The 15,168-nt window shown below is 34.1% G+C and overlaps 1 protein-coding gene across 10 annotated transcripts in view; it reads right to left on the reverse strand.

The window, feature by feature from the left end:
* ZC3H13 (zinc finger CCCH-type containing 13) overlaps positions 1–15,168 on the reverse strand; it is a 103,788-nt gene that overhangs the window by 87,735 nt on the left and 885 nt on the right. For 6 of the 10 annotated variants that reach the window (XR_011569680.1, XM_070800058.1, XM_070800056.1 and 3 more), the window contains exons 2-4: positions 9,869–9,994; positions 9,451–9,560; positions 6,701–6,812 (exon numbers count right to left, since the gene is read on the reverse strand). Coding sequence is in view for 6 of the 10 variants with exons in the window: in XM_070800058.1 (XP_070656159.1) it covers positions 6,701–6,812; positions 9,451–9,560; positions 9,869–9,985 (339 nt within the window). In the remaining 4 variants the exon portion in view is untranslated. Of the gene's footprint in view, positions 1–596; positions 6,650–6,700; positions 6,813–9,450; positions 9,561–9,868; positions 9,995–15,168 lie in introns of those variants that run through there. The other 4 variants (XM_070800057.1, XM_070800062.1, XM_070800061.1 and 1 more) reach the window with 4 other exon arrangements.

The raw sequence follows: 15,168 nt of genomic DNA on the forward strand, positions 1-15,168 counted from the left end.
CTGCTTTTTAATATGCTGTCTAGGTTGGTCCTAACTTTCCTTCCAAGGGGCAAGAGTCTATTTCATGGCTGCAATCACCATCTGCAGTGATTCTGGAGCCCCCCCCCCTAAATAAAGTCTCTCACTGCTTCATTGTTTCCCCATCTATTTGCCATGAAGTGATGGGACCAGATGCCATGATTTTAAAGTTTTTTGAATGTTGAGTTTTAAGCCAACTTTTTCACTCTCCTCTTTCACTTTCATCAAGAGGCTCCAGGTGGTTTATACTGTATTTCCACTTATACCCTTATCCTTCTCTTCTAAACCTTTTCCTTTGAAATAAATAAGACTACTCACCCATTCTACTTAATCCTATAGATTCACTTCTCAAAGTTTTAATTTGATGACTCTCTACTCTTCCTGTTTTACATTTACTGTGCTTTATTCTTTCCAGAGAATTTTCACATGTATGTAAATTCCAAAGAACTTTCACATATATGCAGTTATAGTTATGTTCTCACTATAACTTGTGACATATTGGTGCAGGTATCTTTATTCTAAAGATGAAAAGCAAGGCCAAGACACTTACTTAAGAATAGATATAAAACTTTAATTACCCTTTGTGACTTAAAGTCCTCCACTACATGAGTCAGCTTTTTGTAACAGATCTAGTCTTGTGCTCTTCCTTAGTCAGTGCGACTTCTTTTTCATCTAGGCAGATGCACCAAGATGCAGAAAAACAAGAAGGAAATTTTTTTAGGTGATGAGGGGATGGCAATGGGGAACAGGAATGAACTGTGTGGGGGACTATGAAGCAAAACTAATGATTCTGTATACATTCTGGGAGGTACAGATCCCAGAGATAGAAAACTTCACGTTAGAAATCAGTTCTCAATGCATGCCTTAATCATCAACAAATGCTTAAATATTCCTCCTGACTCTACAACAGAATTTGGCTTTCAAAGCTATTTATCTTTGTTTTCGAATTACATAAAATAACAAACCTCTGTTAGAGAAAACACAATTCAACTACGGCATCTGGAAAGCTGTACAGATTGGGTGAAAGTTTCCAGCACCGTAAGAATACACATATTATTTCATAAATGTTCTAAAATCACATAACAGTGTCTGCGCAAATACAGAAAACAGTGTCAAAAAATAGTTGTCCATGATGCTATGAGCAGAGTGTACAAAAGAGCCAGAAAGCAATTTTCTCTCATTTCCATCTTGGTTAATGGCATGGAAAGCCTGTAGTTACACTTAACAGCTTCCTTCCACTCATTCTGTTAGTCATCAAATCCTACCTGCTCTATCTCGTATAAGCCTCTCACCATGTTAAATTCAGTTCCATTATATCAAATTTGGTTTAGATCACCCAGACCAGCCAATACGTCCAAAATACTGCCAACACACAACCAACATAAAAGTTATTAACAAGATATTTGACTTTCTTTTCATACTAAGTCTTTGAAATTCAGTATGTTTTTTATACTTAACAGCATATCTCAATTTAGACTAGCTACACTTTAGGTCATCAGGAGTTCTCAACACTGGCTACACATTAGAATGACTTTTCATTCATTCAATAAGTGACCTTACTAGTTCCAGGGTATGGAGGAGAATTGGTAAACAAGATAGATCTCGTCAGCCCTCATCTCACATACGCATGCAATTCAGTTTCACAGGTTCTCAAACACACCAGTCCTCTAAAACCCCATATTGTTATAACGTGTTGGTTTTCTTCCTCTTCCTAGACTTTCACCTCTCCCCTCCATCTATTCTTCAATACCCATTGCAAATGTCACTTCTCTCTGAAGTGTACTCTGCTTCCCCAGGCAGTTATTTTTTCCCCTCCATTGTGAGCTTTGCTCATCTTTCTAACACTACCACACTCTATAGAATTAGAGTCTATGAATTTGTCTCTCCACAAAATCAGGGTGTGTCAACCTCCTAATTCAGACACATTGGAGTTGAGACCAGTGACAGAGAAACAGTGGACTCACAGTTTGTGGAAAACCACACACATGCTATCTTAGTTACGCTACGTTATCTGCTATAGTTGCCCCCACCTAAACTACATCTGATTTGCCCACAGAAATGCATCACGTGAAGATCAAGAGTCATACATGTTACAATAGGGAATGTATCACAGAAATGATCAACACCTGTTTTCATGCCAGATATGTAACTCAATATAATTAATACCTGGCATCCTAACTTATTAACAGTTTTCTCTAAATTTGAATAATGAATTCCCTAAAACCTGACTACTTGTCAATCTTGAGACTTTATCCCTTAGGTGTACATGAAGCTCAGTGTCTTTGAGGGCTTTCTCATCAAGGAAAAGGGAGAATCAGGCTTTGAATTTCTTAACAAAATAGCAACTTTGCTGTCTACTAAAATGATATGAACATATAAACTTTTATGATCAATAACTACTTACATTTAGGTATCTGTTAAAAACCTAAATCTTCAATGTCTATATTCATCTTCTATTAACAGCCTCAAACTATAATAGAGAGAAAAACCTAAAGAGCTATTCTTATACAAGAACATACCATTTATTAAGCTGTCATCATAGTCAGTCATGTTACTTGATTTACATATATTTTCTTCACAGTAACACAATAATATGGATATCACCTCCGTTTTACAGATAAGAAAAATGACAGTAGCATTAAATAATAATTCCTAAAGTAATGTGTTCAGAATATGAATTCTAGATGTCTGCCTTTTACATTAAGTACAATCCAGCTAATGGTATGCTAGAGCCAGCTCACACTGATTCATAAGAGGCAACTGTTAAATTTTTAGAAAACGCACAAGCTGTAATTAAAAATTAAATCATATAAACTAACAATTAAGTAATATTAAAAACAAAGGCAATAATTACTCAAAACTCACTTTCTAAATATTTTACTATAGTTTCTTTTGTGGTTTTGTGTGTGTGTGTGTATTCCCACACTTTCCAACTCTGTACTCAGTGATACCATTTTAGTAGCTTGAAACTAACCATGATGGGAGTATGTACGCCAAAGAAACTGGTAAATCCTACAATTTTTTTTTCTGAGTGGTTGTCAAACATTTACCAGCAAACCACGGTGTCCACTCATTATCCTGACACATTTCATTATTCTTTATATATTTTGGATCCAAGTCCCTTAAATATGTAATACACATGCTTGCTCAGCTCCTACCCAGAAATTCTGATTCAGTAGATTAAGGGTAGAGTATCAAAAAAAAAAAAAAAAAAAAAGGGTAGAGTATCTGCATGTGTGTTTTGAAAGAGACCATCTCTCCTCCAAAAGAATTCTGATACATATCACCAGCCGAGAACTACCATGTGAGATTTCTAAAAGGGCTTAACATATCACATCAGACATTAGAAAACTACATACTTAAGACAGTATTCAAGTCCCCAAAGATAAGTCTTTACAAGCTACAATATAAAATTGTGACACAGCTTTTTTTTTCAGGATCAAAACAGCCATAAGAAAGCTTCTATATTTCTAAAACTATCAAAGAGGTTGTTGCTCAAACAATTCAGTAACTTTCATAAAAAGGCTATAATGAGACAACCAGATATCCACATGCAAAAGAATGAGGTTGAGCCCTTCTCTCACACCATAAAAAAAGGACTGGCCAAAAAGTAAGCTTGTGTTTTTCCATAACACCTCTGGAAAAACCTGAACGAACTTTTTGGTCAACCCATTAAAAATTAACTCAAAATGGGTCAAAGATTTAAATGCAAGAACTAAAGCTCTAAGATTCTTTGAAGAAAACAAGCATAAATCTTTCTGATCTTGAATCAGACAACAGTTTCTTAAATATGACACCAAAAGCAGAAGTAACAACAAAAATATAAATTGGATTTCATCAAATTAAAAACATTTGTGTTTTAAAGGACACCATCAAGAACATGAAAACACAATCCATAGAAGAATATTTCTGCCAACTGTATATATAAGGGACTTGGATCCAAAATACATAAAGAATTCTTACAAATCAACAATAAAAAGATAACCCAATCTAAAAATGGACCCAGGATCTGAACATTTCTCCAAAGAAGATAAACAAATGGCCAATAAGCACACAAGAAGATACTCAACATCACTAGCAATCAGAGAAAAGTAAGTCAAAACCACATGACATTACCAATAAAACAGCTATATCAAAAAGTAGGATAACAAATGTTGGCAAGGATGTGGAGTATTAGAAATCTCACACACTACTCTAAGGATTTTAAATAGTGCAGCTGCTTTGGAAAACATCCCAGCAATTCCTTGAAAGATTAAATACAGTTACCATATGACTCAGCAATCTCACTCCCACACATAAACTCAAGAGAAATGAAAACACATGGCCACGCAAAAACCTGTATACCAATGTTCATAACAGCGTTATTCGTAACAGCCAAAATGCAGAAATAACCCAAATATTCACCAACCTCACATGCACTCATCTCACACGCTAGTAAAATAATGCTCAAAACTCTCCAAGCCAGGCTTCAGCAATACTTGAATGGTGAACTTCCTGATGTTCAAGCTGGTTTTAGAAAAGGCAGAGGAACCAGAGATCAAATTGCCAACATCTGCTGGATCATCAAAAAAGCAAGAGCGTTCCAGAAAAACATCTATTTCTGCTTTATTGACTATGCCAAAGCCTTTGACTGTGTGGATCACAATAAACTGTGGAAAATTCTGAAAGAGATGGAATACCAGACCACCTGACCTGCCTCTTGAGAAATCTGTATGCAGGTCAGAAGCAACAGTTAGAACTGGACATGAAACAACAGACTGGTTCCAAATAGGAAAAGGAGTACGTCAAGGCTGTATATTGTCACCCTGTTTTTTTAACTTATATGCAGAGTACATCATGAGAAACGCTGGGCGGGAAGAAGCACAAGCTGGAATCAAGATTGCCAGGAGAAATATCAATAACCTCAGATATGCAGATGACACCACCCTTATGGCAGAAAGTGAAGAGGAACTAAAAAGCCTCTTGATGAAAGTGAAAGTGGAGAGTAAAAAAGTTGGCTTAAAGCTCAACATTCAGAAAACGAAGATCATGGCATCTAGTCCCATCACTTCATGGGAAATAGATGGGGAAACAGTGAAAACAGGGTCAGACTTTATATTTTTAGGCTCCAAAATCACTGCAGATGGTGACTGCAGCCATGAAATTAAAAGATGCTTACTCCTTGGAAGGAAAGTTATGACCAACCTAGATAGCATACTGAAAAGCAAAGACATTACTTTGCCAACAAAGGTCCGTCTAGTCAAGGCTGTGGTTTTTCCAGTGGTCATGTATGGATGTGAGAGTTGGACTGTGAAGAAGGCTGAGCGCCAAAGAACTGATGCTTTTGAACTGTGGTGTTGGAGAAGACTCTTGAGAGTCCCTTGGACCTCAAGGAGATCCAACCAGTCCATTCTGAAGGAGATCAGTCCTGGGATTTCTTTGGAAGGAACGATTCTAAAGCTGAAACTCCAGTACTTTGACCACCTGATGCGAAGAGTTGACTCATTGGAAAAGACTCTGATGCTGGGAGGGACTGGCAGCAGGAGGAGAAGGGGACGACAGAGGATGAGATGGCTGGATGGCATCACTGACTCGATGGATGTGAGTCTGAGTGAACTCCAGGAGTTGGTGATGGACAGGGAGGCCTGGCATGCTGCCATTCATGGGGTCGCAAAGAGTCGGACACGACTGAGCAACTGAACTGAACTGAACTGAATGAATGGATACACAGAACGTGATGTATCAATACAATGGAATGTTGTTTGGCAAAAACAAAGAATGAAATACTGCTACATCCCATAAGCTGACATGAACCTTGAAAACACTATGCTAAGTCAAAGAAGCCAGTTACCAAAAACCCCACATACAGTATGACTCTATATGAAATAACCAGAACAGGCACATCTATGTGACAGTCTAACTGGAACAGTGGTTGCCTAAGGCTGGTGGTCAGTTGAGGGGCCAGGGAAATGATCACTAAAGGGTACGGGGTTTTCTTTCTGGGGTGATGAAACTGTTCTAAAACTGACTGTGGTAATGGATATAGGACTCTTATGAATTTATGAAAAACTACCCAAGTGTACACTTTAAATGGGTGAACTGTATCTCTATAAATTTGTTTCAAATGCACACACAAGAGCATGATATATTTCTTTTAAAAATATTTACTTCTGGGAAATTTCCATTCCTGACAAACATCTGTATTTTCTTTTAATCAATAAACTACATCATAAACTGTGCTCTCTTTTCATTTCACTGGCAGGAAATTCACACTAAATTCTGTGATCATAGTTCAGTTTCTGCCACCACCATGCCTTGCCTTCATTGTTTTAATTTAAAAGTGTTTTACTGCAAGCCTTTTCAGTCTTTCTTGGAAGTAGGCCGGAATTGATGGCTGGCTACATTCTGAAAACTTAAGAATACATTTAGATATTCATGATGTCCACCAAGGTACAGAAATCCTATGAAGTGCAGCTGGCGCTCTGCCAACCAGTTCCCATCATCTTAACCAAGAACTAAAATGGTGAAATTATGAATTTTCCCAGAGGACTTTTTTCCTCTAAACTACATTATCCATATAGAACATTATAATGTAATATTACACACTTACCATATATTTAGCACATAAGCTAATATTTAAAATAGAACATATATAATAAATCACTGCTAAAATTTAACTTTGTTTCAGGAAATTCATTCCTACCCTAACAGGTGAGGATGACTCCTCTGTATTTCGTTTCTGGGACTCAGAGTCCACATCTTGGCGCTTGTTCTTCATTCTTTCTCTAAGATCCCCTGTAGGTCTTTCTGGTGACCTTTAAACCAAAAAAACAAAAACAAAACAAAAAAACAAAATAACAAAAATCTGTATTTATATAACATTTCATAAGAATATATTTATAGAAACAACCCTACAAAACTCTAATTTTTCTACTATCCATGACTACTAAAGTTCAGAAAAGTAAATTTCAGCTTAAACATTAATATATAAAAAATATGAGCATCACTTACAAGTTTTCTCCCAATACCAATCAAAATGCATACATTAAAATTCCATGGGGTGGCAGGTGCTGGTGATAGTAATAAGGAACTATACATGAGCTGAGAGAAAGGAAGTTGTCATTAACAGTTTGTTTTCCTATTAATCACACAAATATACTAGTTATATTTGAAAGCAAACAGCAAAATTAATCTAGAAACAACAATATTATTTACACATGTATGTGGCTGGATGCAACATCAACTATGAAAATATTTTATGCATCTCAAGAATCAAAGCAAATATTCCTATATTTTAAATGTTATTTAATGTTAATGTTAATTAATGTTATTCTTAATTGTTCTTAAATTTGAAATTATTTCAGAATAAAAAGCAGTTGAAAAATTCAAAGTAAGATTTGAATTTTATACTTTTTATACTTTGCTATGGACTGGTTTTATTTAGGGAAAATACACATATTAATATTCAATACTGGTAAAGCTTCATAATTTATACTAGCCATTTGATAAATGGCTGTTCAATCATTTTCACACCATCACTAAGAAGAAAAACAAAAGTAGAGACAGAAAACATACTGCCTTAAAAAATATTCCTAGAGCACCAGTAAAAGAGGGCAAGAATTATTAAGAAATGCTATGGCCCTCTTTAGCCACCAAAGAATACTGTATATAATATTTTTAAAAGATATAAACAAATTACATAAATATTCACATCTATTTCAAGTAATAGTTGATCAATCAACTCCTTTATCAATCACTAATACAAATCACATGGTTAGTGAAAAAATAATTTTAGTCAATTCTTTTTAAGGGATCTCCTAACATTTACATTTACATGCACATTATATAGATCTATATTAAATGTTTTAACAGTTAAAGCTGAACTGGTAAATGGAATTTCTTATTAAGAACCAGCACTTAACTGCTTTAAATTATAATTATGATGCACATGTCAATTTTATGTACCCTAGTTTCCTTTATATAATAAGACAGTTTATGATAACTTGTTTCTATCCTAAATAGTACCTAACAGAATTCTCCACATATAGTAAATGCTCAGTGACTTAAATCATTTGTGACTAAACAAGTATTTCTGAAACACAATGCTTTTCTTTTCATCTTTGAATCACATTATGAACTATATTTTTCTTCCTTCCTTACAAAAAAGGGAAAATACACAAATACAAAGAAAGTTATCAGGGGAAAAATGCACAAAATAGCAAAATTATAACAGAAATCCTTTATTCTATATCTAGTAATGACACTACTTTTTTCCATTTTCGACAAATTTCTGTGCCCATTTTCCTTACAACCACTTGTATAAAAATTCTGAGTAAGTTGATAATAAAAGTCAAAGATGAAATAAAGCATGTACTAAAAATACAGTAATATAAGCAAGACATTAAAATTACTGTAACAGTTTCCCCAGGTATGTATTTACTTATACATATTAAACTTATAAAGATTAATTTTCCCACATTGACAGAAAGGACAGATGATAATCTAAATACAAATAAAACAGAGTATTCAGCATCACAAGTAAACTAAAATGTACATTTAAGGGAACAGAAAATCAGCTAATGTTATGGTGAATTTTAAATTGTATTAAACTTCAAACTCAGTACACATACACAAAAATTCACCCAATTAAAAAACACACCTCCAAAGGTTAATGTGCAGTTTTTATACTGATGCTGAAACCAAAGCAATCAGCACATCCAATTTTAAGACTAGGTAAATTAGTTGTTTACCAATCAAGTTTAAACTCTTGTGACAATCTTTATGTATGTGACATCTTTAAACACCGTAACAAAATCATCATGAGGGAGCCGAAAGAAAAATAAAAGATTTTTTATTAGGAAGGTCTAATTTAGCCATGCCTTTATTAAAGGCAAAATGACATTCTAAATAGGTAGTATACTTATCCACATATAAATACATACTTTCATCTACCTCAGTATATTGTGATAAGAGATTTGGCAAATGTATTTTAACCTATGAAGCTTGCATTATATTATTTTTTGCAATGAAGTTTTGAATTTTGAACATCTTAAAAAGCTAAAAATTATATTCTATTTAAATTTTACTATTTCAAGAGTTGAAAGTAGTCTCTCCTCACTAAAAACAAATCCATGAAATTCTGCCATCTTAAACAGCATTTTAACATATATAACTGGGGAGCAGGGCATGAAAATAAGCCATACACATATTACAAAAACAAATTTTTAAGCAAATAAATTTTAAAGCAAACATTTTTATTAATCTTGAAATTAACAAGTAAAATAATCTTGTCAATCTTGACTACTGATAAGACTACCACCAAAATAGAAAACCTGACCAAATATATAGCAGTATTTCAAATTTTATATTAGATAAATTACAAAAGCCAAAAAAAAAAAAATTACAACAGCCATCTTCTAATAGCATAGGAACAATTCAAAGTTCTCAATTTACCTTCTATAATTGCTGCTATAACCTTTACCACGGGGTGAAGGGCCATGTACGAATCTACATGTGTTTCCATAGAGGCAGTTGCCAGTCTTCAGCCAGTTACGGCACTGTGTCTAAGAGACAGATATTACTATGTGAATTTCATATTTAGTCATATTTATTTCTGGAAAAAAAATGCTAGTGGGACAAAATTAAAATAAATGCTATCAAAAATCCAGCTAACCTGAGATACATTACTCCCCAAATAATGAAAACATCAGGAAAAAGAGGCCTATAAACCCTAATGCCCATCTCACTCCTTTGCTATGAAACACATTTAACCAATATTCCTACAACATCCTATTCACTTTTGTGATATAAATAAGGATCTGAAGAACAGTAATTCAAGAGAACCCCTGTGACTATGCTAGTGACAACTCACCTCTGCTGTACTGCCAGTGCTGGGTCCAAGCCTTTCAAATACACTGGGTCTTCGGGATGTGCTATCAGATATGGTCTTGGTATTTTCCACAGTGACCTTCCTTCTAATTTTTGACATTTTGTACTACTTTAACCAAAAAAGAGAGAGGCAAACTGTAAAATTGTTTAGTTTTAAATATCTGAGCCAATAACTTACAAGTAAATAAGATGGTAAATAACACTATAAAATTACAAGGGATTTTTCTCAGAAGGAAAAAAGACATAGAAGAGGTCACAAGTAAACAGAGGAACAGAAGAAACTATCTTCTAAGACACACCTTGTTAATGAATTTATTAGGACTTTGATTCTTTGGAGCTAGAATTTTACCTCTTCTACAGAATGAATAATATTCCACTCACACAGTTTCCACAGTACATTCAATTTCAGAACACACTATGAAAAAGTTTCTAAGTTCCTTATAAAAGCTGTTTCAAAATTTAGTAATTATCTTTTAAAGAAAAAGTGTGCTATCATTCTCCATCAACTGGTCTACTGGAAAAGAAAGCTATGCCAAAAATTTCTTTCAATTTTAGAGTAGAAATTGTGTTTTATACAACTTAAGTGATAACATCAGGTACATTCCAAAAATCAGCCTGGGAGAAATTTGTAAGTATTTTCTTTGTTTTACACAAGCCAAAGATGAACAGTATAATCAGGAATATTCTTTTGCAGTATTACAAAAAACAGAAAAAACCCTCAATTTTGATAAAATGACTTTCTTTCAAAATAGGACAGGCTGAATGAACAACTAGAAACAGTGAAGATGTTTTGATAATCTATACTGCACTGACATAAAAGCCAAAGGTGCTAAAAGAAATAAACAGGCTATTTTACCATTATTAGTAACAAGAAAAGAAATTATGAAAATATTTTACAAAAGCAAATAAAACATTAGAAACTAAAACATACAATCAGGTGATTCAACTGGAAATGAAAATATCAGATAAAAGCACTATGATAAATGTTAGAAAATAATCTTAAATTCTAGACCTAGAATAATCTAGATGGGCAAGAAACGCCTAAGAAAAAGAAAAGGAACCAATCATATCACATTTATACACTAAACATTAGTTGAAATTTTGTTAGTAGTCAAATGCTACTAGAATGAATGATGTCAGCTAAAGAAGTAAAAACTCCATTTGGTAAAGAACTGGTCTCTATAAAGTTTACAACGTTTGTTACTGTGATGTCAAAGTAAGGTCCCATGACTTGCAAGGAAGTTAAATCATGGTAGTACAGAATCAAAACTTATAAAAAAAAATTACAAACAATGTTTGGTCCAGTTAGATACTTCTTGTCAAGTCACATTTTAAAAATGTCCAAAGATTAAGGACAACAGTTGACAAACTAACAGGTAATGAACCAAAAGAAAAATATATGATATGATACAATATGGTAGTTTTAAAATGGAAATATGTATGATTATTTTCTAATATACACTGTAAACATTAGGGTTAGAATCTATTTTTAGTGATTCAAAAAAGTTAGAAAGTAACTTTAAATTACAAATTTTAAAAAATTATGTAAAGCATCCGTAAGTGAACAAGAATCTGTTCAACATAAAATCACTTATGTATCAAATGTTCTTCAGCCTCCACACAACAGTGAATATTATCATCTTTGATTTAACTTTTCCTGAGCTCATTCTCAGTCCTAATGTGAATTTATAAAGGAAAAGGTGGGTAAATTCCATACACACATTTGACTTACTGAACATAAAGAACTAAAAGCCAAGATAAGTGATAAATGAAGTTGAAAAAGATCTAGAAAATGCAGAGCTTTGATTAACTGAGAAAAACAACTTTTTTATAATTTATAACTGAGATTCAATAAGAAATATGTAACAAGATAAATTTTTTAAATTTCATCATCTGTTACTATAAAAATACATAGGCATACACTGAAATTCACATTCACTAATTGAAAAACATTAATAACTTAAAAATGAATGTGTTCTAAAAGTTGATTAGCTATTTCTAGTTATCTGCAACTTGGGAGTAGGCACACTATCCCACCACGCTGCATCAAGATGACTAACCCTAACTTTACATTTTTCCTTCCAGTATCAAAGGAAACGATCATGTCTGCCCCCCAAACCTCTATCTCCAACCGGACCCCACTTCCAACACGTCTTCCCTCCTCAAAAAAAAAAAAAAAAAAAATCAACAGTAGTGTTTTCCACAATTGGGGTAACAAGCTATTTCTTAGTATACATGAAACACTGGTCATCAATTATCTCTTTTCTTGTCTTTCTGAGGGCTCCAGATATTAACTGCCTCTTCCCTGCCTATAACCTGTTAGCTGGATCAGGACCCTCTCCTTCTCTGACCTTCTGCTGGGAAGCATGGTCCCACAGCTTTTCTCCCGTGTTAGATCCATCCCTAACACAAGCTTTGAAGACTTCAAGGGGTTTGGACTGCAACAGACAATGTAGTGAGAACTAATGATCCAACCTTACCCCTCCTTTGTATTCTTGACTGTAAAAGTTTCTTCCCATAGAAACAAAGTAGCTTTCACCAGAGACATGGAGTACTACAAGATTCACCTATAGGGTGATTATCCCAAGAATTCTACTTCTGCTATTGTTGAGTCTTCCAACTTGGGGAAGATGAGCAACAAAGTAAAGACATAGTCACTTCTCTCAGAGAGTCAACAGTACCAAAACATGACCTAAAATGACACTGAGTTTCAGAAACAGGTCTAGGTTACAGGGAGGTCCTAGACAGAAAAAAAACAAAACCCTGTGGGAAAAAGTAGAAATTGAAGTTTTTTAATTGATAGAGAAATTTTTCTGATCATCTATCTAGGAACTTCTATCAGTAGTCAACAAATTATCTAAATATTACTATGAAGCATTTATGATTTTTGTACAGATAAAATGCCTTAAGCTTGCATTAAAAATATAAAATAATTTTAAATCCTATTTGTCTAAATATACACAATCTACAGTACAACAGAAAAGCATTTGCTCATATATATTAATTAAAAATTAGGTTGCATATAATGTGAGAATTAGAATTTTTAATCTAAAGATTTGGCACAAAGAGAAAGACAAACCACAAAAGAATAAAATGTAGATTTGACTGAGAAGGGGAAAATTCTTTCAATTAATATATGAACAGACTTCAATAAGTAAATGCTTCAACGTATATGGGAAAAATTAGAAATATGATTAAAATGTAAATAAAGTCTTCCCTATCTCAGAGACTTTGAAGGCTTCCCCTCAGTTTTCAATTTATTCTTTAAAGTTGGCATCACCCTCCCACTCACATTATCATGCCTTTACCAAACACCAGCATTAACAGTGCCACTGATGAAAGTCCATTGAGTAATTCTCATATTTTTCTCTCCATTTGCAGAGAAATAAATATCAGAAGCTTTAATATTTTTTCAACTGAAAAAGAAAATAAGGGTAATTCCCTGGTGGTGCAGTGGTTAGGACCCAGCGTTTTCACTGCTAGGGACCCAGGTTCAATTCCTGGCTAGGGAACTATGATCAAGCAAGCCACGAAGTGTGACCAAAAAACAAAAAACTGGAAAACATGGCCACAAAGTTTGAATCTATTAAGACACAACAAAAAGTCTTAATAAACGGGAAATGTCTTCCTTCCCCCGGAAACTTACAAATATCACAATGTATTCATAGCTTCATATTACAAAAATATTTGTGAAAAGAAAAACACAAATGGGCCTCTTTTTAAACAATTATTTCTGAAGCCTGATAACCAAAACCTTTCAATAAAACATTAGTTCTAGTAGTCTCACTTCAATCCACAATTACATCTTTGAGATCTCATCCTCCACTAGCATAAATGAAAGCATGAAAACACTTCAATCTGGATCAGAAGCACGTATTAGGAAACTGTCAAATAACTAAGCAATTACAGCTACAGAATTCCTGGTACCAACTGGTAGGAGAATAAATCCCTATCCACTGGCACTCTAAAAGTGTTAAAGATCTCATCATATTTATGTCTTAGTTTTGAAAGAAAAAAGTTTATTTGATGCATACTGTGAGTTTTTCCTTCAGAATTTTAGAATAAAAGAATTTTCACAAACGATCTTGCAGATTGCTTATATGTGGATAGACTAAAACAACTTAATAAAAGCAAATTCTGAATAAAAGCAAATTCTGAACAGAATTGTCAGATCTAAACTGACTATGCAAGCATACTAGTGCTGTGTGGAAGACACATTTTGTTAAAAAGACTATGTAGGGAGAGTATCCCATGCTGGCAACTACTATAAAGTGAAATACAAACAAACAAAACTACCAAAACAAAGAATAAAAGACACTTTGTAAACCAACCAGTTAACATTTCAACTGCTACTAAATATCTGCTGAAATAGCTCCAACTCAACTCTACAGGAAAAGGAGAGCAAGGTGGGGGGCGGGGATGGGAGCGGGTAGGAAAGACTAACACTGAAAACCAATTCTGTAAATAAATATGCTAAACAACTGCTTTCTATAAGTAAATGTCAGTGCATATTACAATACAAATTAACACCAGACTGTTAAATTTTCAATAACTTGTACAAAAATTAAAACAGCATCCACCTGTGGGATTTTAGTTTTCATTTACAAATATGCAAATCAGATAAACGTGCATATCTTAAAATCCGCAATGTTCATTTCAAAACACCAATAGTTCGGAGGCGAGAAAGAGGCGTGCATTTGACAAAACTAGATCCTCCCAGATCCCCCCAGTCTTAATGTCACAATATTTTTCACAAAATTTTCACAACTATTTCTGCAGACACAAATCGCTACATCCCAGCATCTACATTCTTAGTCTCCTGTTGAAATTGTCGTTATCATCTAAATACTTCATTAAATTCTCAATTATTCGAAAATCAAGAGATATGTCCACAAAACTGTCCAAAATATTGACGCGTAGATTCTAAAGTCAGTAAATTGAAACACTGCAGGAGACCCCGGTAGCCGGCACCACACACGAATGAACTGTCCTGCATAAGCATCTGGGTTTACTGCAACAGTATGTCTGGCAAAACTTTGAAAACTTGAGGTGTGAAGATCCTTCCAGACTTTTAAAATTATTTCTTCAAAAACAAATAAAAAACCTAAAGAGGGTGAGCACGCCCACAATTTTCAAAGCAGTTCAAATGATCTGAAAATCTCAGAATATAACCCAGTGGTTTGACCCTAGGCTCCACAACCAATATCCTAGCGACAGCATCGGTCTCATCAACTCAAAGTTCCAGCCACATAAATTGTGTGCACCTGTTTAGAAAGAGCTGAT

The sequence above is a fragment of the Bos indicus genome, chromosome 12, assembly GCF_029378745.1.
Source record: "Bos indicus isolate NIAB-ARS_2022 breed Sahiwal x Tharparkar chromosome 12, NIAB-ARS_B.indTharparkar_mat_pri_1.0, whole genome shotgun sequence".
In the NCBI taxonomy this organism is placed as follows: domain Eukaryota; kingdom Metazoa; phylum Chordata; class Mammalia; order Artiodactyla; family Bovidae; genus Bos; species Bos indicus.